The sequence below is a fragment of the Telmatherina bonti genome (assembly GCF_933228915.1).
Source record: "Telmatherina bonti genome assembly, chromosome: 14".
Classification (NCBI taxonomy): Eukaryota; Metazoa; Chordata; class Actinopteri; order Atheriniformes; family Telmatherinidae; genus Telmatherina; species Telmatherina bonti.
The window spans coordinates 10780659-10808621 of record NC_136612.1 but is presented as its reverse complement, the minus strand read 5'-3'; the positions used below and the strand labels follow the sequence as shown (position 1 = coordinate 10808621).

General features: G+C 39.6%; 1 protein-coding gene and 1 long non-coding RNA gene across 3 annotated transcripts; one reads left to right on the top strand and one right to left on the bottom strand.

Annotated features, from left to right (window-relative positions):
- On the bottom strand, positions 1-16658 carry LOC306765859. Of its 2 annotated transcripts, XR_013771582.1 has the most exons (4): positions 16518-16658; positions 13737-13889; positions 1623-1733; positions 1-354 (listed from the first exon to the last, which is right to left on the bottom strand). It is a non-coding gene; the product is annotated as an uncharacterized lncRNA (long non-coding RNA). The 2 variants fall into 2 exon arrangements; XR_013771583.1 differs by lacking the exon at positions 16518-16658 and having other exon boundaries at positions 13737-13937.
- Positions 16659-16906: 248 nt separating this feature from the next.
- Positions 16907-26479, top strand: prl (prolactin; the record flags this gene model as incomplete). The annotated part of the gene is made up of 5 exons (XM_079252668.1): positions 16907-17019; positions 25533-25680; positions 25836-25928; positions 26020-26202; positions 26288-26479. The coding sequence occupies 5 exons, from the start codon at positions 16907-16909 to the stop codon at positions 26477-26479; spliced, it is 729 nt and encodes a 242-aa protein (XP_079108794.1).
- Positions 26480-27963: the final 1484 nt, after the last annotated feature.

Below are 27963 nucleotides of genomic sequence, written 5' to 3'. Positions count from 1 at the left end.
TTTTATACCAATTATTTTATACTTTATTTCCATTTATAAGTATTCATCTCAAGTCAACAGGTTACATCACAGCCTGTCAGCTCTCTGGAATTGTCAAGGTACTGTATATCAGCTGGAGGGGGGTGGGGGGGGGGGGGGGGTAGGGGGAATGGCGGTTAGACTGAGGGACACCAGATAAGCCTAGACAGGAGGACAGGGGGAGGAAACTGTGGTTACTGCCACCAGAGCCCAAACTCAGACCGATCAACACTAAAAACATCTTCCTCATCGTCATCATCATCGTTGTTGTTGTTCAGTCCAGTGCTGTTGTGCAGAAGGGAATGCTGGGAACTTGGAGGACTCAGTGCAGCAGACCTGACGGAGAAGAGAGCGAGACCGGTGTGAACATGTGCACAAACATCTGGATTACAGCTGAAACAACCAATCTGATGAATTAAAACAGCTGACACGTTAATGACGCGCTATATCTGCAACTTATTGATTAATTATTATTTATCAGATCAGAATCCTGTCAATGTCCTGTGTAAATATTACATCTAATATCAAACGGACTTCATTCTGATAATTAGAGATAACTGATGAGAAATGAAAGCTAATTGAGGTTGAAGACACCTCTGAGTCTTAACGTTTGTTACGGTAAACATCATGTCCTGAAATATAGCTAGAAGGGAAGAAGTCTTGTCAGCCAGCTGGGATCAAACTCCTGCCCCACCTGCTACTTACCCAGGATGTAAGCCAATAGAGCAAACTGGCTTCTGCTGACAAATAAACACACAAAGGGCTTATAGAGGCTGTCCAGCCTCATGCTGATACACACCATCACACACCGTGAAGCTGAAGTCTTTCTTTATGTTTCCTTTTTAAAATACTGACCTACAGTTTTGTTTATCTTTGGACAACCCTTGGCTATAAATAAATAAATGAATAGTTGCATTCATATATTAACTGAATTAATATATGAATGAATAAAAAAAAAAAGATATATAAATAAATAAATTAATAAATAAATAAAAAAAAAAATAAAAAAATGAATGAATGAATTAATAAATAAAAAAAATGTGATTCTTCTCTGTTGTAAGATGTCTATTTAGCAGCTCTATTTAGTAAAGTTTGAAAAAAAAATGGATTTAATCTTAAAAAAGAAGTGTCATACGTCCTATCAGTCAGTCATGTGCATTCGCTGGTGAAGCTTTGCAGACTCAATGCCGACTAATTTGTGCATTTAAAACCCAAATTACCAACTAATTTCTTCTTTGTGCAAAATAAGATAAACGAACATGTGAATGTGGAGGCTGAATGGACTGGATGAAATGTGTCTTGTAAACTGTGGATCTGGCCCTTTCAAGCATCCCAAGAATCAGTGGTGATGCGGCACAGAGCCAAAAAGCTGCACTTAAAACCTCCAGAAGCAAATTGAATTTGAATGTCTTTATTCATTAGTTTATAATCCATTTATTTAATTAGTTACATATTGGATTACCTGCTTATTAGCTGTGGATTATCTGCTGGAGATGAAGCCACTGACAGTTTGCATGTGATACATCACAGACTATATTTCCAGTGGCTAAATCTCCAACAGTCATCGTTGATGAAAGAATCAGCTTCTTACGTAAGATCCTTACATTATAGGCTGGAGGACGACTCCTCATGACGTCGCTTCGGCAGCTCTTTTCACACAAGCAGCGAAGGCCTCCATCAGATCTTTGCAGCCTTCAGCTCCCTTCTCCGCCACACTGCAAGAAAAATAACCAAAAACACGTCGATTAGATTGAAGCCAAGTGAACCTACAACTCAAACACTCAGCTGACCAAGATAGCCGTCCCAGTCCAGCTTTTGTTGACAAAACACAGATTGTTTCAGGTGCTAACAGTTTAAAACAGGAGATAGAAATAAAGCAGAGGATTTAAGGAAAGTTAGGGATGAGTCAATAAGAGGTGAAGAAGAGTAAAGAAGGAATCTATGCTTGCAGATTAATTCAGACTCCCATTCAGGAGTAAACAGCAGCAGATACTGCCACAACGCATTAGGGTGATGGAGTGAAAGGGTGGGAGGAAGGGAGAGAGTGAGAGGAGGCAAAAGAAAGGGGGAGGAAGCAGGAAAGCATGTGGATGGGCCCATCTGTTTGACCGGACAGCAGAGAGGGAGAAGGGAGGGAAAGAGGGAGGTTGCGTGATAATGCAGAGGTAAGAAGCAGAGCCTGCAGGAGGAGGGGTTTCATGTTACATGACAGTAAACCCATCCTCTGGCTCCTCCTATGGCATCATTATCTCTCTGTTCTGCTTTTACCGCCATCCCTCCTCCACCGTTTGAGGAAAAAAGCTTCAGATCTTTACATCACTTCCTGTCAGTCATCACCGATGATGATTATCTCAAAAGGAGGACAAATGGGTGTCCGTCTCAAGGCAGCGCCGGAGGGCGGACAGGTCTTTTAAAAACTGTACTGTCCGTCTCACAGCCTGACGTATGGCCACCCTATCAGTGTTTTCTCAATATTAGTCAACATCTAGAAAAATAAAGAAAAATGGGGATGTTTCTACACCACTCTTCAATGTGTCTTCAGTGTAACTTTTTGTACTTTACACCTTCCTTCCTGACTGACTATTATCGTTTTCGTACAACTTTAAGTTATTAATGTTAACCTGCTACTTGAGCTCCACCAATAACATGGCTGATAATCTAATCTTATATATCCTCCCTTTTCTCACGCACGATGTAGCAGCAGTTAACCAAAGCTGTTTATTTCTCAAATTTGACATGTTTAGATGCAAATGATGCTTACCAACACACACTTGTCAGAGCTTGAGAGTGTTGCCAACTCCAAACGTATCAATGAAGATTTAGCTACTTTTCCAACTCTTTTAGCAAAACTACAAGCAGCCAGTCAAGTGAGATTAAGGACAAACTTTTCTTTTGTGGTGGGAAAGAGAGTTGTCAATATTTCTCTGTAGCGATAGGATTTGTCTGCAGTGTGTGACTTTTGTGGTGAGAAAGAGAGCGGCATTGAGTTAGCTAGCTAGCGTAGCAACAGTGCTATTAGCATGACAAAGCAAAGGAAACGGAGCAACACCAGCTGCGTAGCTGAACAACATCATATACTGAGGACAATGTTCCAATTTTCTTTAATTGATCAGTTTTATGAAATGGGATGAAATAGATGTTTTATTTGCTGGTGCTGTGTTGTATCTACAAAGCCCGTCTGTTTACAATAAAAGAAGTGGTCAGGGACTGCTTTAGCGTGGCAGAGAGATGCTATCACATGGCCAGTTTTCACTTTATGTAAATGCTTATTTATGATGGCTGCCTTGAATATTTTGGTCTTATTTGAGTCGTTGTTTGTAGAAATTAAGATCCATGTTATCAAACTGCAATATGTGAGGCAGTGTTGGCAGTAATGTGACTGGAAGTATGGTAAGAAGACAGCGGTAAAAATGAGGGAGACTTTGGAAGACACAGTAACACAGTATGCTTGGTTTATATACCTTGCATACTTTCCCTGATCTTCCAAATAATCTCTTTTTTTTTTGTCAAATCCTCTGGTAACAAGTGCAGTACGCAAGTATGCGAAGAATTACGCTGACAGTGGAGCTAGTTGTATGATGGGAGGTTAAACAGCAAGTATATTTATAATTCGTAACATGTCAACAACTTGCTCAATTTCTACATATTGTTCTAAATTCAAGTTTCAAATTAATCCCAAATTAAGTATATATATATCACTGTGTTAGATCACAAGAGATTGCAGGCTCTCATTGCAACTGTATTTATTATTTTGGAGGTTTTGAGTTTAAAACATGCCACTGCTGAACAGAGTACCTGGTTTCTTACATATGTTTTGGGTTTAGTAGCAAACTATGCCTTGAACAACATAATGTAAGGCATGACAATGAGTGAGTTATTATATTTCCTATTAATGTCACAATATTGACAAAGAAAGAAAGAAATCAGGAGGCGAACTAGTTTCTTAATAATTACAATTTCCGTATTGCATCAGTGATAGTTGGTGACACCAGAGCTTCCTTTAGAGGCTGTCAACAATGTGTTTTGTAAATATATCTGCCCTTCTGTTCATATAAAAGAATATGTTCCATCCAATACAACTTTAAAAGTTTTGTCAAGAATCAATAAGACGCATCTACATACTGTAAATGTATTATAATACTAAAGCTAAAAAGTTAGCAAAGCGCTAAGATTCAAAGCGATGCAAGAAGCTAGCATACCTCTGTCCAAACACAAATCTCTCCTTGCACAAATATAAATTAAATGAAAAAATAAAAATGAAATGAAAAATACTTTATTAATCCCCAAAGGGAAATTCAATATTGTAGTAATAATTAACTACAGGAGGTCTTGTTCCGGAGGCTGATGGCTGCTGGCAGGAATGATCTTCTGTATCTTTCAGTCTTTCAGCATAAACATAAACAACGTAATATAAACAATGTAAAATATGACATGTTGGGTTTAACACCAAAGCTGCAGTATATGTTTGCATCTTCATGGTAGGATAAGCTAACTAGCTGCTGCTCAAACACAGTTTAAACAATGCAATAAATACAATAATCAATGTTAATTTAATCCTTTAGCCCTTAATAAAAGGGATAGTCTGGATAACAAAAGTGTGGAAAGCATCACCATCCCATTACTGTCACACACATTTTGATTCACCAGTTGAGCCTCCCAGTTCCCCGTCTGCTGCTTTGTGTCTATAATGTGGCTGTGTGCCCATCAGTGATGTAACACACATCTGACTGCTGCAGATTATCACTCAGCGCTTTACTTTGCCAGGAGGGAAGGGGCAAATAGTGTGTTGGTGAGCTGTTTGTGTGGAAATGGAGGCCACTGAGTGTGGACTGTACACATGCATGTGTATGAAGCCGATGTGCCGATGACCCAGCAGCAGAATGTTTAACCCTGAAGCTATGTTGTCAAATAATCCATCCCATCACACACAGACTCCTCTCAATCTAAATCCTGACACCATGGCTCAGGAACCTTAAAGTTGACCCACCCTCAGATTATAACTTTTATTTTAAATGCAATCAATGGCCTTCATTAAGTCATGCAACTGAACAAAACTCCAGCTGTGCACATATTTATATGATACACGAGAACGTAGGGACTGCAGAGTAAGCAGGGCAGTCATATGCATAAGCTGGGGATGAGTTGATGACATCATCACCAATGAAGCCATTATGCAATCTCCTGAGGGGAAGCGCGTCTGTGAGCAAGGTCTCGTTACAAGGTTAAAGGGCAAAGCTGAGTTGTCATGGCAACTTAGCCTGATACAGTGAAATCATCAAGCTAACGCACAACCTTTTTATTAGGGGAGGGAAAATCGAATCGAAAAATCAAATATCGGGATTTCTTGCTTCACAATTTTAAAATGGATTTTTAAATTAAAAAAAAAATATTTTTTCAAATAGATAAACATTATCCTTCACAAAATTTTTGTCATTTTATTGTTTTTATTGAAAGTTTTACTTGTCTTCTTGGGCATTATAGCAGCAGAATGATGGTCTGGCTACTGTGTTGCTTTTCCTAATTGAAATGAAGAAAAATGACGAGCAATAAAGGTTTTGTGCATTTTTTTTTGTTGTTTTTAGTCAACAAAAATAAAAAATATCAAGGAATTTTGAGAATCACAATGTCAAAAAATCGAAATCTAATCGAATCGGGACAAAAGCTTACGCCACAGCCCTACTTCTTATAGTACAAAACCAGCTTCAGACCGCTGCAGAAATGGCAGCTTCTCTTGACCTGACTGACTTCCACTCTGCTTGTATTGAAGGGTGACGTAACGCTTTGTGTTTGGGACACAATCAGGAAATTAATGCTGAATTATTTAGATTGAGCTGGGTGTCGTCAGTTCTCTGAGCAGAGCATGCATAATACATCACACAGCAGGTCCAGCGGTAAGGACGATGCAGAGGCCAAACGAAAGCGAGGATGTTGTGTGATTAAGACTCAGCTTGCCATGTCATTGGGTCTGATCCTTTTCTGTCAACTGGGCAATGACGCCGGGAGGAGTGATGACGACCTGGGGAGGAGTTTGCAGTAGTTCAAATGGAAGATAAAGCAACATTGTCCATAGGAAGTCTCTGAACATACAAGGTCCATAACGTATAAAGGAGCTGGACCTGAACACAAATTTATCTACTGCTGAAAACAGAATCATCATGGAGGCAGAATTTATCTCAGAAATAATTTCAATGTTGGTTTAACTGCTAAACATAAATAAAGGCCACAGATCAATCATTTTTCTTATCAGGGTGGATATTAAGTCTGCTTGGGAGCAGACTGCAATTGAGAGCAGGTGACGTGATTACCAGGTAACTTCTGTTCCCGATGCACCAACTTCGAATCAATGGACGCCTTTAAAATATTCAACCTGTGAGAATCCACCACACGAATAAAATCAGAAACCTGTTGTAAAATGTGCAGCATGCAAACACCAGCCATATTTGATAATTATGATAAATAACCACGCATGTTGACATGATTTTTTTTTTACAAACAAGCCAGTTTCAACAATATAATTATCCAGATCAACATCTGATTGCCGTTTTCACTAAAAACTTAACAGATACAAACTATTTTATGAACGACAACAATGGTATACAAGTGATAACGGACGTAGCCACCTTAAAATCTGCAATCTGAACGTCCTCTGCAACGTATAACTTCCCAACACAGGATCACGAGATTGCTTTATCATTTCTTGCATAAGCTCCTTGAAATTCTGATTCCGAGGACAAATTAGTCTGATTATGTGCCTTTCGTGTACTAGCACTGCAATAACAATGCAAAGTATCTGTAAAATACAGGGAGAACCTTATAGTCAAGTTTCAGCCAACTAGCAAGAATATCTAAGATGGAAGAAATAAACGTGACTAATACATCTTTTAAAATTGATATCGTAATTTTCGGACCATCAGCCACACTCAAAATCCTTCAATTTTCTCAAAAATCCATCGTGCACCTTATGATCTAGTGCTCCTTATATACAAACTACAAAAGCACTCAGAAAGCGCAAACCTCCACCAAGGCCTTTAAGAGGTTTCCTGGATCCAAACGGTGATCTGGATCACCACCAGAATGAAATCAGTTCTTCCTTTTCACATTTCCAACAACTCCTTAAAATTTCATGAAAATCCATCCACAACTTTTTGAGTTATCTTGAACACAAACAAACAAACAGATAAACAAACAGATACATGCCTCCTTGGTGGAGGTAATTAATGCTGGTTGCACTTATTGAGCTTGATCCAATTTTATATAGTACACTGTGCTAAAAAATCTGTCAAAAGGTTTTTGTACAACATCAGTAAGCTACAAAGCCAAAATTAAGGTATGTTAGCAACCCGGGTATTCCATGTGCTGACACCATAGACTGTATGTAAAGAGATGGACAGAGTCTCCGTAACGTCACCCGTAGGTTTCTGAAGAGCTGAATTGAAGCTCGGTGGGCGGTTCCTACCGTCGCCATGTTGGCAGCGTCATGCGCGTCGTCTCCCCCGGAAAATACAAAAATGGGCAAAGAGGTGGAGCTGAGAGGGCAGCCGTGAGCGTCATGGTGGATGATTGACATCGAGCGAACTACGAGCTTTCTGTAGCAAAAAGCTAACCAAGCTAACCCCGACATAACGGGAGCTACTCAGCTAACAGAGGTAAACGGGCTAAAGCTAAGTCACGTTGTTAACCGGCTAAAAACCGCGGTTGTTCTACGTTCTTCTGACTTGAAGCCAGAGATTGGTACCTGTCAATCAAAAGGACACGCCCCTAAATTTGCTGAACTTTGAGATTAAATTACTTTAAAATGGACAAGTTAGAAAAAAATTCCACTCCCCCCACAGTTGTCATGAAGGTAAACCTGACCTATAAACCGAAAATGGATTTTTGAACCAGGCTGTAAACATGTTTATTTCTGCCGTGAAGTTGGTCTTTTTAACATGGGAGTCTATGGGGATTTGCTCTGTTTTGGAGCCCCTAGTGGATGAAGGGGGAACTGCAGTTTTATGCACTTCCGCATAGTCTTCACTTTCAACCGCCGGAGGTTGCCGCTTGGGTGACACAAGAGGGAGTTAGTAGACTGGATATGTAAGTGGCGCTAGCTGGGGGATGACGACTGGAGGTGAAGAAATGAAGAAAGTGTTCATTTTGGGAGCCAAATTGTATGCATAAAAATGGAAGCTAAACTAAAGATGAAAAAGAAAACGGGTCGTTAATGCCACAATCCAATAATTTTCTGGCTAAACTGTTAGATCTCATTGTTGATGCGGTACTATTCACTGCTTCTGTGCCATCTGAGTAAATAAAGTCATTACAGAGAGAGAGCCAGGTGTGCTTCATTGCTAGCCCGCTAAGGAAGCCAGCCAGGACTCATACAAGTTATCAACATGAGTCAAACTTTTGTGTCTGTAAGGTAGCAGTTACAGCTAATACCATGCATGTGTTAAAACCGTCCGTTAACTCCACTCCCCTTTGTGGATTAAAACTGTTTACCGGTAATGCACAGATCAGAGTTCTATAATCCACTTATACAGTCGTCCCACTTGGTAAACATTTTATAACAAATGTTTTATTTACATTTTACTAAATTTGCTAAATATTCTGTAGAGTATAGGAACTGTTTTATGTTACTTAAAAGTACTTTTTATGCTTAATAACCATTGTCAAGCTACAGCGCATTTCTCTCATTCACCAGTCAAAATCCAGCTGATCTGAACCAGTTTATTAACGCGTTGCTATGGTGACATCAATAACGGAACAATATTACAGGGATTTAAACTACGTACGAAAACAGTGCACGCCAGTTGGCATTAGAATTTTTACTAATATATATATATATATATATATACACACACACACATATATATATATATATATATGTATATATATATATATATATATATATATATATATATATATATATATATATATATATATATATATATATATATATATATATATATACACATATAAGGTAAACACAAACTAAGCAAGAAGTTCCAGAAATCAGGAAACACCTAATGACGAACCAACCAACCACAAGGAAGTACTTCCCTTATGGCACTGAAATGGACTGGCCGCCTGTACAGGACGTATCAATGATTTGTGGGATAGACTCAAGCTTCTCTGTGACCCTTAATTAGATGAAGCGGTTAAGCGGTTAATAAAATGAATTGATGGATACTTCCCTTGCAAGCAGGTGTGAACCTCAGGTCTGGAAGAGGTGTGTGGTGGGCCTCTGCGGACCTACGGGTGCATACGGTATTAAAGTTGTAATTGACTATGTGGTGTCTGCATAAGGTCAATGATGTGCGAGTATAAATACAAGATCATAACTAAGTAATTTTTATGTTTATATCAAAACAAGTGATTACATTGGTTGCTCCCTGCCTTTGTTGTAAGTGTTTAGTAACCTGTGATGGAAACTCAGGTAGGGATTTAACTAATTCATAGTAAGGATTTTGCCTTTGTGTTTGTTAAACTGTGTCAGTCAGTCAGGGATTTAACAAATTCATCATCAGAATTTGGCTCCATATTAAACAATAAAGAGGTGCAAAGAACCAAAATGACATGAGTATTTAGTTTGCTGCTGTGACATGGTTTGGTTTGGTGGGTTTGAGGATGGTGTCAGTCTGACACATCAGCTGTATGACACTCAGATTACAGACCTTTGCCGAGTCACCAGATTCCACAGTGAAAACCATGGTGGTTTCCAACAACAAGAATCTACAAGCATGTTTGCAAATACAGCTCCAGGGCAGTGTGAGAAGACTGTGCATGTGCGGATGTAGTATTTTCCAAGAAGTTCCCAAGAATTCTAACCTTAACCAGAACATTGGATAATAGATTTGATAAAGGTTATTGTGACTGTAAATAGGTACCCAACCAGTCACACCATACTAAACAGGAAAAACTGATTTTACAACTTGAACTTTTAAGATCTGCTTTTCTTCAAAACATTTTACACATTTGTAAACAGTTAAATAAAATGTACCTGAGTTAACTGTGGGATTGATTGAGGAGTGGGAGTATACAGTATAGCCTACTGTAGGACTATGGCAGTCATGCACATATGAAAATACAAAAAAATTGAAAATAAATGGACTTCAAAAGTTTTTAATGATGTTTACATTTCCATTCATACTGTACATGCAACTCGCTTCCTGTTTATTTTTTCTCCGTACTTTAATCTCTATGGCTTTGCTGGTTAGACCTTGACAAGGTCATGCCTTATAAAGCCATTAAAAAAGAAAAAAAATGGAATTTAAAAAATGTTCAAACATTTTACCAATAAACTTGATTAAAAGCTGTTCCTGAATAGGATAAAAAGAATAAATTAATGATAAAGCTAGTTCAGGGATGCTTATCACCTCAGCATGAGGGCCTAAAAGCAACATGGCCGCCTCTATGCAGCATGTCCCCAGCTGGGTGTGAATGTAAGGCCTTTGCTTCTTTGACTTGCTTGGGTTAAAAGCAGCAGGTATCAAATGCTACAGTAATGTGATCTATGACATGGAACATGTCATGGTGTCCTGCACATACAGTTTCACTCATATTATATCCTTGACTTTTGCAGGCTATAAATACACTTGAGCTTGTAATATTCATTACACTCACAAGCCTTGTCCAATATAGTTTGCTCAAAGTTGCCGGGAATAAAATGGAAAATCCAGATGTGGGTACAGTAAGGATCATACGTTGGTGTTTTCGTCATGGAGGGCACCATGCAGAGTGAGGGGCTGGGATTCAAAGGGGCACTGAGTGCATGAAACTTGAACACTTTGTCTTAAGGAAACTTAATATTAGAATAGAAATTACTATAAAACATGGATTTAAAATAGAATAGATGATTTTCTGTCATAAAGATCAAAGAGTTCAACCTCTTCTGTCTAAAGGGATGACAAACTGTTACCATGACCCTTTGCCGGCAGATTTCAAACATGTCGATTTGAATAGCAGCAAAGACTGCTAAGACCAAAAGGTCAGCAGCGGCTAGCAACTCAAGGCTACATTAGCAACTGACATAACTCTCTCATGTGTGACTGGCTTAGTTGTAGAGGACATATTTTGACAAGGAAGATCATGTTTGGATCTTTTCAGTTTTCCAAATTGACACCAACAAGACTGTGTTCATTCAAATGACAGTTTTGACCAGTAACAACACTCTTGGTAACTATAAAACTATGACATTTGATTGGTTTTTAAATTGAGACTGATTAAACTGAGATACAAGAGGAAAGCTAACTTAACAACTAACACAGAAGCATTTAACACATTAGCCCTAGTTATTTCTGCTTTTTAATAAATTAGACTGAAACACAAAAGGGAAGCTAGTGAAACAGCTAACACAGAAGCAGCTAGCATGTTAGCTCTATTGCTAACAAGGTATTAGCAAGAGAGTTGACACCTTTTTAGCAGTTTCCTGGTAATTGATAACTAAATAAAACATTTAATTCTGTTTAATTTGTTTTTAATTTTATATATATTTTTTCTTTTAGAAATTAACTGCAGCAAGATTCCACTGTGACAGGAAACTGGAAAAAATAACTAATGTATGTGGAAAAAAAAACACCTTGTCTGCTTTTTAGCTAACAGTGAATGAAATCCTGAATTCTGTTGTAATTCTTCTTTGTATTTACCTTTTTAGTTTAACAAGTAAGTTAATTTGGGTAAATAATATTTAAAAAGAAATTGCAGAGGGAGAATCCATTTATTAAATGCGTTCTACTTTTTCAAAAAAAAAAAAAAGTAGAACACATTCTTAAAAATAACTATCTCAATATTTTTAATATATGAATCGCAGAAAAACTTTACAATAATCTTTGGGCAAAATTTGAAGGACTTTTAAGCTGTGAAATATCTGTGTGAGGTGTAGAGCATATGTAATAAATCTGGTCATGTCTACCACACAGCAGACTTCAACCACGTGAACCTAACCTTCCTGATTTCCATCTCTTCTGTCGTAATAACACTGTCATAGTGTTATTCTGATTCAGCTATTTTCTGCATATATTTTATAAATCTGTAATGGAAAACATTAAAGTCAAATTCTTTACTACGAGGACGGTTTCATCCATCCAAAGTGAAATTCGTTTAATTCCTTTGAACACTAGGGGGCAGTGTTTTAAATAAAGACGGACATGAATTTGGAGTTTATATTCAAGTAATGTTTTTGTGAGCCTATCACAGGCACAGTCATAACAGACTCCATGACTTCAGGTAAATTCCTCATTTAGATTAGACTGGACTGTGCTGGCTCTTAATGGATTCTTGCATACATTTCTTTGTGCAAAACAAATTTCTGGTTAAATATTTCACTTTAGCAAAACAAGAGGTCAGAGGACAAAGATCCTGGGTTAGCGAGGTTAGGGATGTTGTTGACTGAGAGGGGCCACCATGGCCCTCACATTAACAGTTGAAGCTTAACATGCTGGAAACCATATTTATAAGTGCTGCTGTCGGCTGAGCTTCAGCCGCTCAAAGTCATGGGTTCAAGTTCTGCTGACATGAGCTATATGTAATGACAAATGCACACTTGAAGCCCTTATAGAGTGTGTTGCTGGAGTGACAGAGCATATGTAGCCTTAAACACATTGTGTTATGCTTTAAAACAGCCTGAGGCCTATTTATTTACCACAAGCTGAGAGCATCTGTTGTCTTTTCAGAGTAAGTATGATGAAAAACTAAAACATTGACCTGTGTGAGCCTCAACATAAAAGCCAAAGTCAATATAGGTCGTCAAAACAAGCTTGTGAAATTTTAATGCATGAATTTGCCAATCATCCACGCCTTCTCTGTCTTATCTAAACACTTCCCACACCCACAGCCCCTTTATCAAAACCCAACAGTCTACCAGAGATAAACATGGCGGGCTTTGCTTTCAATAATGAAGTGCAGAAAACAGAATGACCCCATCCACAAGTCTAAAAATCCTCTGAAAATGTTCTTGATTTGATCAGAGGTCATTTGCATTGTGGCCGTTTACAAAATATCCATAAAACATAACAGAAACCAGTATCTATCAAATTAAACCACTATATGAGTTGAAGTGTCAAGTAATTGCTGTTTGCAGTGCCTGCTGCAAATACAGACAACCCCTCCTTAAATGTCCCTTAACTGGTGTCCCTGACCGTTGACATAGCAAGAGGCAAAAGGAGACAGCGAGGGCAAATGGATGGAGCCACCGCAAAGTATTCTGGGGAAAGGGAGGCCAGTGACGCAAGCAGATTCCCAGCCTTCATCCATGCGTATGGACAAGCATCAAACATCACCCCCGCTGCCACACATCGTTAACCCCCAAATCACTCTCCCATACAATGGGTACCCCCAAGTTTTCATAACCCCTTTTCACCACCCACTTGCGATGTCAAATTCACTTACATCCCCGCATGTAAAAATATGGTAGTTTTATATGCTGACCGCAGTGTTCGCTGATGAGACTCCATTTTATCATGGCGCATTTTAGGATGCTGCTGCCTAAAACCAGCTCACCTCCTTGTTGTGCAAATCCAAAATTTTGATAAATTTTTGGCTTGCATACAACGCTGTCGTTGGGCATCTTGATCACTTAGAATACAAATTTTTTCACGCTTTTTATACAATCGTACAAAGTCAACTTTGGAAGCCCGAGAACTTGTGGAAGAACCAGAGGATGGATGGAGACTTCACCATTGGCGAAGTCGGTGCCACGATAGGGAAACTCTTCTTGCAACATGCATACCGTCACCTACCATTTGTCCAGGTCTGCCTTGATGCTGGCGCAAGCAGCGGGGACGGGGGCCTCGGCGGGGGCAGTTGCTGTCTCAGAGTCCGACATGTCTGTGGTGGGGCTGCTGTGTGGTGTCAAGGGTGCGAGTCCTGTCTCGTTCTTGTCCTCTGGACGCCTATGGTTCCCAGTACCACCGACAGGGAGAGAGAGAGGGGGACAGTAGAGATGAGAGAGAGCTGGTGTAAGGGGAGGGGAGTGCCGGAGGAGGTGGGAGGAGATAAAACATGTGAGAGGGAAGCACACGTGTGTTCATAGCAGTGAGGGGTAAGAGAAGGAGGAGGGTGGAGAGGTTAAAGGGCAGTGACCCAAAGGCATTTACAGAAGAGGAAGAGGAGGAGGAGGAGGAAGCGGACTGGAGGACAAGGACAAAAATGTGTGTTCCTCATTGACATAGAGTCATCATGAGGTCTGATTCCTCCAAATCCAGAAAGTATGAAGAAACAGATCAAAGCCATGCAATAACCTGAAAGCATGAAGATATGAGATCACAATGGTCCTCAGTTTCAAATCGCTTAACTCTAAATGTTTGCAGTGGTGGTCGAGTTGAAGTTTAACACCTGATTACCATCATGTACAACATGGTGGACTGTGGCAAGGCTGTGTGTTTGTATGAGTCAGGGCAGATGCAAGGCAGTAGTCCAACAAGCTGCTCCTGCTGAACGCTGCCATCTAGTGGCGGATCTGAGCATTTTCCTGCTTGTGTCTTTATCAGGGCTGCCAATCACCAAAGGTCAGGGAGTGTAGGACATGATTATGGCTCCATCTTTTTGGATTGTTTAGATTTGTAAACAAAATCAACAATATATTATGTTAATCTAGCATAATTTGTAATCTAAATAACAGAAAAATATGGTTAGAATACAAAAGAACAAAAGAGACATTGTAGGGAACACAGAGTTTCACTTTTCAAGGACAATACATCACGTATTTAAGGTTTTAAACTTGCAACCTTCTGACTTAAAAAAAAAAACTACCTACCTTTAAATGTAAAACAAAAGACCTAAATTTAGCTTTTATTGAATCTTTAAACACAAATTGACCATTTTGAACCAATCAAAGTTTTTCTTAAGGTCAAAGTTTGGACCTTGGCAACTTGTTAGTTGGTTTGTTGAGTTTTTAAACATGTATTTATTTCTTTTTAATGGTCAATAATTTCAACAGTTCTTTTTTTTAATATAAAAAACCTTCGGTATAAATTCCTAGACGTTTTCCTTTGACAGCTTTTAAAATGTTATGTAAGGTAAAATGAAGCTAAAATTATGAATTGTTTTTAGGTTTTTCACCATTAATGACAAAAAAACAAAGAAAGTGTTTCCATCAGTCTTTCTGATCCTGCATCGTGGAAATTTGAACTCAAATTGACCATTTTGACCAAAGTCTCTGAGTTTTTCAAGGTCAAAGCCAAAGACTGCCCTAAAATGGTATCTTGTCAAATAATTGGTTGATTTTTAAAAAAATGCTTTACTTATTTTGTCATTTTTGTCAATTAATTTACAGGATTATTTAAGAATAAACTTTCATTATGACTTCCTAAAACTTTCCTTTGCTTGACATAGATTTTAAAATAATACAGGAAGTGAATACATGTTAAAAACACTGAATTTGAAAGATTTTTGACCATTCATGGCAAATAAAAACTTAATTAAACCCATGTTTTTTTATCAGTTGCTGTGATATTTTATTGAAATAAGCAAGTATAGAAAACAGACGGATGGATTTATTTTTGTTCTTTTGTCCGACATTTTGAGTCTTGACTAGTTGGAAGACAGTTTAACTCCAAAGTCAGTCGTTTTAATCTAATTCCAACTCAAATTAATCAAGAAAAACCTACTTTTGCATCTGCAGACTGATACATTATGACGGTAAAATGCCGTGTAACAAGCACAACAGAGACAAAGACGTATTCTTACTCTCTTATTTCTGTATTTTCCCTTTTTTTAATACATGAAGCTGAAACAGTTTGGTGTTGAAGCTACAAAGTTGCCATCCGCTTGTAAAACACATGATCAACCATCTCGACAGCTTGGACACCTTTAAGCTAAAACCGTTTAACAGACCTGAAACCTGAATCCAGATCTTTTTAAGCGCAGAAACTTCATCATTACTAAGTTTTTAGTTTCACTCTAACAAGTGATTCCTCCAGGCTTCAGTTCTTGGTTGTTTTCTGAGCACATCTCTAAACATCTTAAAGACTCGTGTATATAACATAAACCCATGAATGAAGTGCAGACTTCAGAATAATTTACTTGTGTGAGCTCCATAACCTGAGGCTATTTTCAAAGCTCAACACGTTGCTACACGGTCGCAGTCGAAGAAATGGAAGCGAGTGTACTTTTTCTTTTATCTTTTCTTTTTTCTGTTCATTTTTTGCCTTTTCCTACACTAGAACTCGCTCCAACCGGTTTCTGCAGCTAAGCCTCTGTGCTCATTCATATTCCACATAGAAAAAGTGACTCTTAATTACATCAACATCAAATGCCAACCAATCATCTCCCTGCACACAAAAACCTAATCTCCCGTAGAAATAATGCATGAATTTTCTAATGCGAAGACACAAAAAAAGTGCCAAATAAAAACCTCGTAAGTTGTAAAAGTACATGGAAGTCCCGCAGCTTCTATTGGAAGCTGCCATGAAGCTCATTCCACACTTCCCTGTGAGTTCACATGGAGCAGGGCAAGGGGGAACACCATGTACCTGAAGTGGCATGGCGCAGTAGTAAGTAAGCAAGCTGCCAGTCCCTACCTGTGGTATCAGCAGATGGGTGTCTTGTTCCAGAGTCTGACAACTGGAAAAAACAAGAGTGTGGCTCTGTGTGAAGGAAGCAGTGGAAAATGCCAAGAGGAGGGCTGTGACGTGCTGCAACTGCTCTGTGGTGAATGCATTCCTCGGCAGGAGGTGGGGGTCTGCAGCTCGGGTTTATGGCTGTGTGTGCATGTGTGCATACGTGTGCATGTGTGTACGATCAATGGTATGTGTCCTGCCAGAAGCTAAAGACAAAGGGGGGAGTGTTGGGGGAGGAAAAGGAGAAGGAAAGAAACTGGTGAGAAGAAAAAATGGAAGCAAACACTCCTGTTTGAGATTCCATGAGGGTTAAAACCAGAAGGAAAAGGAGTGCACATGTGTGGCATTTCATGTACGGTAGCCTGGATGTGCCGCGCTGCAGCAACGTTGATGCCACGGCCCATAAATCACCTGTTGCCACGTTCTTCCCCCACTGCATCCCGTTTTCATCCAATCTCTCAGAGTAAAGCTACGACTCCTCACTCATACATGCTGACTCTGCACATGCTTCAACTTCTAACCCCCCCCGCTGCTGTTTTACCAAACAAAAACCAGCATTGCTGAGCAGCTTTCCCGACAACAAACAACAGCATTTAATGACAGGAGAAAAAAATCAAAGTCAGTGTGTAGGTCACACAGGGGAGACCATATGCGCATGTGCATGAGAACATACAGACTATATATCATGTGTGGAGCTGGACATCGGATTGGAAGGCTAGAGGCGGCCCTATATGGAGGAAGTGTTGAAAGCGGGGTGTCATGGGAAACACGTAACGCTCGAGTGACCTTTTGACTCCCAAAAGGAGGCTGAGAGCATGAAGGACAGACGGGGTTTCCACCTTCAGGAAGAACGTGCAGCATATAGAGAGTAAATGTGTAACTTCAGCTTCCTTTACCAGCTTAGAGAACTTTCTGGAAGCCGGTTTGTCGCCTTTTACAGCCTACTTCCAAACCAGGATAAGAAAATAGATCAACTAAACATCTCCAGCATGTACCTGTATACTGGTTGAGGTATCTTCTACTACAAGAACAAGCAGAAACTGAGCATGAACAGCTTGTTTGACCAGTTTAGCGCGACGCCTACTGCAGCAGTGATGTTTAACTGCATCCTGAGGAAACCTTCAGACCCGTTTACCTCATCAGGACAAAGCACAATGAATTACTGTAAAAATGCACCTCTGGTTTGGGTTCAGTCAGGTTTAATCAGAAATCCGTGACATCCAGTCGGCATCCCAGCTGCCAATCTGGGACGACTAACCAGTGTTTCCATTAAGTCTGTTAAAATGATCAAGTAAACAAGATGGCAAACACAAAGACGATGCGGTGTAAACGGCTTTCGGCTGTCCGATTAAGCCAATATCCCTGCACGCAGGTACTAATGAGCATTAATGTTACCATGGGAACCGAGTTGGTTCAATTGGATTATGCAGATCAGTTATACGACCACTTTCAGAGCAGCTGTCTGAAATCACGTAGGCTCGATGTGACAGTTGCTGAAGTCAAAGCAACACCGTTCCGCAGCTAGCAGGCTACCTCACCAAACAGACGTTTTTCCACAATCTGGACGCCCATCCACGAGAAAATTTACAGAATTAATAACGAGTTTTTAAACAACCTTCAACCAAAGTGAAGATTTGCAAATAGTCCGTTTCTGCTTCATTCAGCATATGGATGTGAATAACCGAAGGTTTTACGTCATGTGACACAAAATGCTCTGATGTTGTGTGTGCGACTATTTTCACTCAGACACAAAAAACTCCGTCGGTTGGACTTTGGTTATATTTCTGGGGTCGTCGCTGGCCAGCAGCGTCCAGATCATCAGAAACTCCACAACTTTGTTTCCAGGCTTCAGCATCATTTTTAACCCTTTCATGCACAGTGGCCCTTTAGTGGACACCTATTTACAAGCTTTTTCTGGCATATTCATGAATGAGGAGGGTATTTCTGTCAATAAACCCCTTCAGTGGATGTTAGTGGGTCATCCAATATGTTTCCATTCACTGGAGAATAAATGAATATATGATATAAATGAACATAATGTAATTACACAAGTTTACCTTTGCAATAAATAGGAAAAGAAAATGATATAACTAGATTTTATAGAAGATTTACATCTTATAATTATGATTATATATTATTTTATCAATATTTCATAGAATACATTAAAATAATGATAAAACATCATAAACTCTAAATATCACTAATAAAAAAGAAAAGTATCATTGCATATGTCTGTAAAGGTAAAATACTGTATTTAAAATTTTTTTATTAATTCATGCGTGAAAGGGTTAAGCTGAATTTTGCTTCACGGCTCCATGTCGAAGCATCGCTACAGTATCCTCACATTGCAAGCGTTACTGTTCATTTCTGAGTTTTTTCAGATCCAGTGTTTTCCCCCACGCTGGGGGCTTTGCCTGCTCTGTCTGGGGGCTGTTGCCGTGGTGATCACCCCGGTCTGGGTGGCAACACGTCACAGCTTTGGGGTGGACCCTGGCCTGCTTTCATCTGGGTGGTTGCTATGGTGACAGCCCCTGTGGATGTGGGGGGACTGGCTCCTGAGGCGAGTGGATCACAAAGATATTGTTCCTTCACATCAGCATCAAGACACACAATTATTACTTTCATATTTTTATTTTATTTTATTTAATTGTCCCTACATTTGGTTAGGAGACAGAAGTTAGGGATCATGTTAGTGCGGGGGTGGGAGGTGCTTTCTGTGTGTGTGTGTGTGTTTGACTCAAAGAGAATATGATGAGTGCGTTTTTATACTGCAATGTTATCTACTTTGTGTGTGAAGTCTTGTTTTGTTTTAATATACATGAATTGTTTTTATCATGTAAAGCGCGCTGTGTTTCTCCTGGCATGAAAAGTGCTTCATAAATAAAGTTTGATTTTTATTTTCCATAGAGTTTTGTGATTCATCTTGGTCACTGATGGTGTTCGTTTGTCTGTTTCAACTAAATAACTAAATTTAGATTCAATTTTCAGGAAATCTCAGGCATGAATGAGGAACAAGTGATTAGATTTTGGGCGTGATCCAGATTATCACTTTGATCTGGAAATTTTTTAAGGATTCTTTATTGTGGAGAAAGGAAGATAAATTTGCCTTTAGAGCCTGTAAATAAAAAATAATGCCAGCAATTACTGGCATAACAAAAAACAATGACTCTCTGAGTGCTTCTAGTTTCTTTTCTTTTTGTGTATTTAAAGTTTCTCATCTTGTTTTCTGTTGTGAATGCTGACTATCACAATGTTAAAAAGTCACTCCCTCGATGACCATACCCATGTATTTCCATCACTGTGTCAGCTTACAGCCTAAAATCATCATCTCATCATTTAAACGTCCACTTACCCCACTCATCTCATCGCATCGTCCCTGCCTGCCATCATCTCTTTACAGCATGAGAAGAATGAAAATGTTTTCATTGTAGCTCAGCGAAGAAAAATATCTGTAGTTAAGTCACAATGGAAGCCCGAATAAGACTGTTTACCAGTTTATAGATGACTCCATGAAATATGTTCTAATTTAGTCTTTTCATACTAAACTATTTTTATTTGGTTAATCAATAAGATGTAAAGTACGTTGTTGCCCTGAACCCTAATTATTGAAGTCCGATCATCTTTGTAATGAAGGAATGTGTAGTACCACATGTATCCACCAGCTGTTCCCATTGAGCTTTAACACACACATCGCTTGTGTTTCATTTTTCATTTATTCGCCCTCCTTCATGAGAAACTCAGTTGACAAACGGATTCTCAAAAAAAGTACCACAACATCAAAAAATAAAATATCCACTCACATACGTCAAACATGCTGAAATAAAGTGAAAACAGGTCAGATGCTGGTTTATTTAGGAGATGTGAAAGGTAAAAAATGAAAAGGTTTTACATGTACTATGGTGTTCTCTGACAGAAAAATAAAACTGGACCATGTTGTTCATTCATTGATTTTCTTAACTGATTAGTCTAATTAAGGGTCATAAAGAAGCTAGAGTCTATCCCAGTGAGGCAGAAACACCCTGGTCAGGCTGCCAGTCCATCACAGAACCTGCATATGTCATATTCTCTTTTTCCTATACCATGCAGCTTAACTTATCTATATAGCTTTATCTTATGTTAGCTTTATCTTAGCACAGTTGAGTTTTGTCTTATCTTTATTTTATTATAGCATAGCTTATCTTTAACTTGTCTTATCTTGGCTTTATCATGTCTTCCTTTTTTAGCTGAATATGTTTATTTTTATATTTATCTTTTATCTTCTTATCTTTTATTTTATCTTAACTTATTATCTTTAGCTAACCTTAGTTTAATCTTGTCTTTTCTTTGTCTAATATTTTATTTAGTCTCATCTTATCTTTGGCTAATCTTGGTTTAATGTGGTTTCATCTTAATCTTATATGCGTTATCTTATTTTAGCCTAGCTTAGTATTATCTTTAGTTAACTTTAGTTTAGTCTTATATTGTTTTATCTTCATATTAGCTTTAGCTTATTTTAGCTTAGCATTATCTTTAGCTAATTGTAGTTTACTCTTGTCTTATCTTTATCTTATAATAGCTTTATCTTTAGCTTTATAATTAGTTTAGTATTATTTTATCTATAGTTTAAGTTGGCTTAGCTGCCTGGGGAAATATTGAACATGAAATATTGATTAAACAGTCGGTCGCTGTCATCCTTTAATAAACCCCTCCCCACATGGTTACTGTTGCTATGTCTGACAAGTTTTTTATTCTGTCATTTTCCCTTCAGCAATTTCAATTAAAGATATCCTGAAGGAAATCATCAGAAAAGTAGACAGAAATGACTGCAATATGCTTTTGAGTAATACATTCATAACATCATTTATCAGTGGAGCAATGTTGACAAAGAAGACATTAAAATCAGTGTAAAGGCTCACCGTTCATGTTGCAAACACTAAACACCTCACCTCTTGACTATTTATATACAAAATAAACTTATAAAGGAACAACGTTTCGCATTGCAGGGTGAGTCAATATATTGTTTTTATTTAAGCTAACTTCAATGTTAGACTCCTTATGGATTTTGTATCTGTTATGTTAAACCCATTGCTAAATGTTTGCCACCAACGTTACTTAGTAGTGTTATCTGATACAGTTGGTTAGACTCCAGCGGTACACAGCTACCTTACTCTGTGGGAAAGCACTGATAACTTTTAGTTAATATTCTACAAGTCTTGTAGCTAGCAACTGCGTGCTAGTTGGTGTTAGCATCTTACCTTGGAACAAACAAACTTTGATGATATTCAATGGATTCAACCACAAGTGAGGTCTTCCTCCCTGTTTGATCCATATTTGGCGTCTGTTAATTGTGTTTTGGGAACATGAAATATAAAATATCACCCAAATGTTCGGCATATCGGTCAATGGACTTGTACATGCCGAAGACACGCGACTTAGGCTTTATTTTGAAGGAAGAGAAAGCGTGCTATTGATTTTGTGTACAGCACCATGAAAACATTCATTCATTTTCTGAACCGCTTATTCCAATTCAGGGTCGCGGGGAAGCTGGAGCCTATCCCAGCCGGCTTTGGGCGACAGGCAGGGTACACCCTGGACAGCTTGCCAGTCCATCGCAGGGCCACACACAGAGAGACTAAAAACCACACTCATGCTCACACTCACTCCTAGGGGCAATTTAGAGTGCCCAATTAACCTATCATGCATGTCTTTGGATGGTAGGAGGAAGCTGGAGTACCCAGAGAGAACCCACACATACACGGGGAGAACATGCAAACTCCACACAGAAAGGCCACTGACCAAACCAGCAACCTTCTTGCATTGAGGCCACAGTGCTAACCACTGCGCCACCGTGCAGCCACCATGAAAACATTTTGTCTTGAGATGCACTATGTAAGTATAGTGACTGATTGATTGCTGAGTTATGCTTGGTCAGGGGCGGGTTCGTTTCTCCTATTTAGATCCTACTCTGTAAACCCTGGAGCTGGTTGTGTGTGAAAATCCCAGTGTCTGAAACGCTCAGACCAACAACCATGTCACGTTCAACGTCAGTCTCCTTTTTTCCCCATCCCGATGCTTAGCTTGAAGTTCAGCAGCTGTCTTCACCATGTCTCCATGTCTGGACGTGTAGACCTGCTGCCATGTGATTGGCTGAGTAGATATTTGTGCTAAAAGGCAGCTGAACAGGATGGTGAGTGTAGACCATACTGTTTTCCCCGTACCACCTCTTTTTACAAGTCACACTATACTATCTCCAGGGATGCATGATGACTTGAGTCTATGACAGCTGGCATTAGACTGAGTAGGCTGAGTAAAACTTGCATAGCTCAACCGTAAAGACTCCCACCCACAATCTATTTAGAATAACAATTTAAATAAAGTTGAACAAACAGTTTCTGAGAAGTTTTGCTTCACTTTATGAGAAAAAACTTAAAAAGTTAAAAAGCCTGTTGAACATCATCTGAAGCTTGTCTTCTGCCCCCTGGTGGACAGCGTTTGGACTACAACAATTTTGACAAGGTAATAAAGATATGAACATATATTTCATTTAGTTAAAGTCCCAAATAAAGTCTTAATTTTAATTTAGGGAACTGTTGTGCAGGAGGTCTTTAGCAGAAGCTAGAAACGCAAAGTGAAAAGTTGTGCTAAAATTTGTAGTCATGAATGTGTGTAAGATCCTAAAACAAATGTCAGAAGCCTGAACAGCAATGTGATTGATTTGACGCATCAGAAAAAGGCCACGTTAGACAAAATCCTGCATAGTTAAAAGCAACTTTCCTTTCAGATTAAAGCCCGTTACAAAACTCATTGTGAAAATGTGTGTTTTTATTCAATTAATTTAAGAAGAGAGAGGAATTTTCTCAATGTCCATTCATGCAGCACACACACACACACACACACACACACACACATGTACACAAGGGGATAATGCAGGAGATGCACATGAGCACATCCTGCTGCATCCATTCAAAGCTCCAACACCATGTTTCTCATTATAAACTGGTCCAGACAGGTTCTGTAATTAACTCACACTCACCTTACTGCTGCATATCCAAACTGTCGGAGTCTTGGATCTATAAAACGGAGCCAAAATGGAGAAAGAAATAAAAAGACAGGAAAAGGAGCAAAGGTCTGACCCATAGTAGAAGAAGAGAGATGGATCACAGAAGAACAGGAGGAAGCAAACTCGTCTTGATGGGTGAGTTCATAACTTTGTTATCTGGAGTTTCTGTCTTTGAAATGACTGATAAAAAAAAAAAAGAGAAATCTGAGAAACAAGATTTATTCACCACAGATAATAACTCATTTATTTTAGTTTAACATTTCAATGTTCTAATGAAGAAGGAGAAAATGTTTCATTCCTGAATATTTTAGTAAAATGATGAAAGCTTGAAACAGCAACAGAATAACCAACACTTGTTTTTAGTATTAAACACTCATAATAAGTGGGAGAAACGGGTGAAGGGGCTTTATTTCCTCAAATATTTCATAGGATTGATCGTAGACTGAGAGATTTGCTCTAACAAACGTCAGAGGAGGCAGATGAACGGTTAAAATAGTTAAAACTGGGAAAATTAGTGTTCGTTCATTCATTATCCGAACCGCTTGGTCCGATGAAGGGTCGCGGGGAAGCTGGAGCCTATCCCAGCAGTCCCTGGGTGAAAGGCGGGGTACACCATGGACAGCTCGCCGGTCCATCGCAGGTGGATTTTTGTGATTATTTTCTGAGAATGTGTTGGAAAAATCTTGTAACTAATATATTGTGAGCCTCTTTAGAAGACAGAGGGTCAGAATAACGTTTGTAGAGAAGTTCTTATCTCCTACTTCAAAGTGTCTCTGACATGCAAACATCTACAAAAGGACTTTAACACCCTGCTGATTGGCGTCGTAAACCTCACTGTGGGGGGTCCTACACCAAGAACTGTGATGACGATGTTCCCAGAAGGGGTCGGGGAAGGAAGAGGATATAAGGGTGTAATTCTAAGCTGATTGTTGGTCCACAGGCTGGGCTCACTTGGTCTGATGGCTGGTCGTTCATTGGGAGACTTTCTCTCCAACAGAATACGTCTCGGTTTAAGTTACAATCCGGTGCGTTTTGGAGGCGATCTGGAAGGAACAGGAATATTTTGAAAGGATTCTTCTTCAAACAGGTGTAAATAAGCTGCTTGGCGGGGGTCTGTGCTCTCAGAGCGCTTTTCCAGCTGCTCGAGTTATAACAATCGTTTTACTGCAGAAGTCTTTTCTCTCTGCTTTTCTTACACCAACATGAATACATTTAGTTCTGAAGCGTAAATAAATTTAAAGCAAATATAAAATATGTCTAAACATGTAGGCAGTCAATCCAGTGGTTCTCAGCCTATTATTTAACCCCCTTCATGTACAGTAAAAAGCCATGAACCCCCCCCCAACCCCCCTGTCTGAAACCCCATTTTATGCCATTAAAAGTGAAACGCCGTATTCTGGTTGCGTCCAGTCCTTCCATCAAGCTAGAGGGGAATTACCAACGTAAAACAGGACAATGTGTGAACATTATGGCTCTGAATGCTCAAAGCCTCTGGGATCCCCTGTTTCCTTCGCAGGACTTGGTGGGGTCTGGATCCCAGGTTGGGAACCGCTGATATGAAATGTAGGAGTTTATATTCACATAAATAATATTAGATTGAAAGAAAATGAACAACAAACAGCCAATCTTAAATATTTATGTTTTTATCAGACTGACTAATCATTCATTGATGGTCAGTTTATTACTTTTATTTCATTGTTGTTACTTTTAGTTGGTACTTCACTGCTTTTATTTATTAAAATAATGTACTTTTTCTTTTTTTCTGAAAGCAGGAAAATGTGTTTATGAATAACTAATCTTATAATAAATAAATCAAATAAGAATGACAAAAATCTGAACATAAAACCTTAAATTAATAGAAGCAACAACATAATGTAGAGACAACACCGTAAGTAATAATGAGCTGAAAAAACGATGACCTGACTGGGCGGCTCCAGTTTAACGCTGTTTCCTGCTCCAGTGGTGTACATGGTGGCCATGTGCAGAGCCATCCCCATCGGCAACCTCCTCGATCGAGCCTCTCAGCACTCCGACAAACTGCACTCCCTCAGCACCATGCTCAGCACCATGCTCGCCCAGGATACGGTCAGTCTGTCCTCGGAGTGTAGAACTTATGTGTGTGTGTGTCCAGTGGTGTGGACTTCAATGCACGGGGTTTCCCAGCATGCCCTGCTGGCTTTGCAGCTCTTTCAGAGACTAAATGTTCTGCCCGCCTCATTGCGGTTGTCTCTTCTGCCCAGGATGCTTCCTACCCCACGCTAAGCCGGATGAAAATGTGCCACACCTCCTCGCTGCAGACGCCCAACGACAAACAGCAAACGCTGCAAGTATCCGTAAGTCAGACGGCTCTTCGTTTCCGTTCCTTCCTTCTCCATCAATCACATCAATCATGGAAACCGTCGACTTTTCTGACTTCTGTTCCAGGAGCCAGAGCTGATGTCGCTGGCTCGATCCCTGCTGCAAGCCTGGACGGACCCCCTGCTGGTCCTGTCCAGCTCCGTTAATGGTCTGTCCCACCCAGCCCAAAGCAGCATTTCCAACCAGCTCCAGCAGATGCAGGAACACTCCCGAACCCTGGAAGACGGTCTGAACATCCTGTCTGGGAGGGTAAGGAAGGGTTTTCTTCTCGCTGCTGCCGTCATGGTTGAAACGTTTGTCCATTTCCATCCTAACGGCGCTTCCCTCTGTCCAGATGGGCTCGCCTGCTCAGGCCATCTTCTCACTGCCCTACAGAGGGGGCACCGACCTGGGACACGACAAGATAACCAAACTAATCAACTTCAACTTCCTGCTGTCCTGCCTCCGCCGGGACACCCACAAGATCGACAGCTTCCTGAAGGTCCTTCGCTGCCGCGCAGACAAGAGGCAACCTGAGCTTTGCTGAAGAGGCAACCGGCGCGACCAGGGGCCGGGAGGGGGTCTGCTTTTACCGCCTGTCCTCTTAGATGCTATCCTAACTGCAGATCGGTCGGTATTAGGAAGCTTTAGGGGATGGAGATAAGGAGGAGTTATAAGGCACACTTCATTGATCAGTTTCCCAGAGGAGATGAGAGGATTAGCATCTGGAAAATGGCAAAAAGATTTTTTAACCAATGAGATATTTCACTTAAACTACAGAGAAACCTTCTAAAGCTTCAGGTTGATTAGAGGTAGAGGTCATCTGCCTCTCCTGGTGTTTCCAGCTGGTCTGGTGTCACAAACTGGTGAAATCTGCTTGTAACTTCTAACATGACTCCTCCTCCTCTTCATCCTTCTCCTGGTCGTTTCTCCTCCGAGTCGAGCTGGTACATGAGCTACTTCTTCTTCTCTGCTTCAGCTTGATTAACGACAAACTGCACTTTAGATTTAATTAATGCCTCGCCTGTTGTTTTACCTTTTCTCTAGAATCTCTTCATCAATAAAATATCTTCCTGCACAGTAAACTTGTTTCAGAGTTTTCTTGACTCCTGTAAATCTTGTTTCAAAATAAGCAGCTTGTTTGTTTTACGTTCTTTTGATTTGGCACCAACTTCTTCCTGGTTCTTTTCTTCTTTGTTGGTTCCTTTCATTGGTTGTGTGTTGGCTACACAACTCAACACCGCCCCCACAATTTCCGGTGGTATTGCTTTGTTTTCTCCGTCAAGTTACAGACAACTAAGCCGCTTGGAAACAGAGCAAATAATACAAACAGGAGACGGATGAAACTCTCCGTCTGTATCCGTATCGGTTGTCTCTCATGAGCATAAATGGACCTTAACTCTTATAACAAGCTAAATAAATACAGAAAGCAGATACAAAGCAAATTGCAGTGTGTGTGTGTGTGTGTGTGTGTGTGTGTGTGTGTGTGTGTGTGTGTGTCTCGACCTCTCCTCTGGTGGAAAGTGAAAAATGTTGTTTAAAGGTCTGATTGGTTTGAAAAGTGGAGCATGAATGATTGCACTCATTTCAGAAGAATATTGCGGGATTTTAGTAATTAGATTTAAATTTTTTTTAACAAACTAAACTGAGATATTTAAACTGAAGCTTTTTTAAACAATATATAAGATGACAAATGTAATAAATTAATGAATTAACTCCATTATTTTCTTTCACTAATCACCACTGATAATAATGAAAATTAAATAAATAAATAAATAAAGCCAACAGTGCAAATTAGCAAAGCAAGAGCAAAACTTACTATCGCTTAGCTCTCATCCACATCCTTTGGCTCTTTCCCTGTAAAGCCCTCAGCCAGAAAAAAAAATCTCATCACTGGTATCGAACAGTATCGACACCAGCCATGTCGCTGTATTGATACACTTGATTCTAGTTTTGTTATAGTAGTTAGTCCGCCTGGCCTTGCAGGGCATGTTGAATGGTATTGGATTATCAGATGTGAGGCGGACTAAC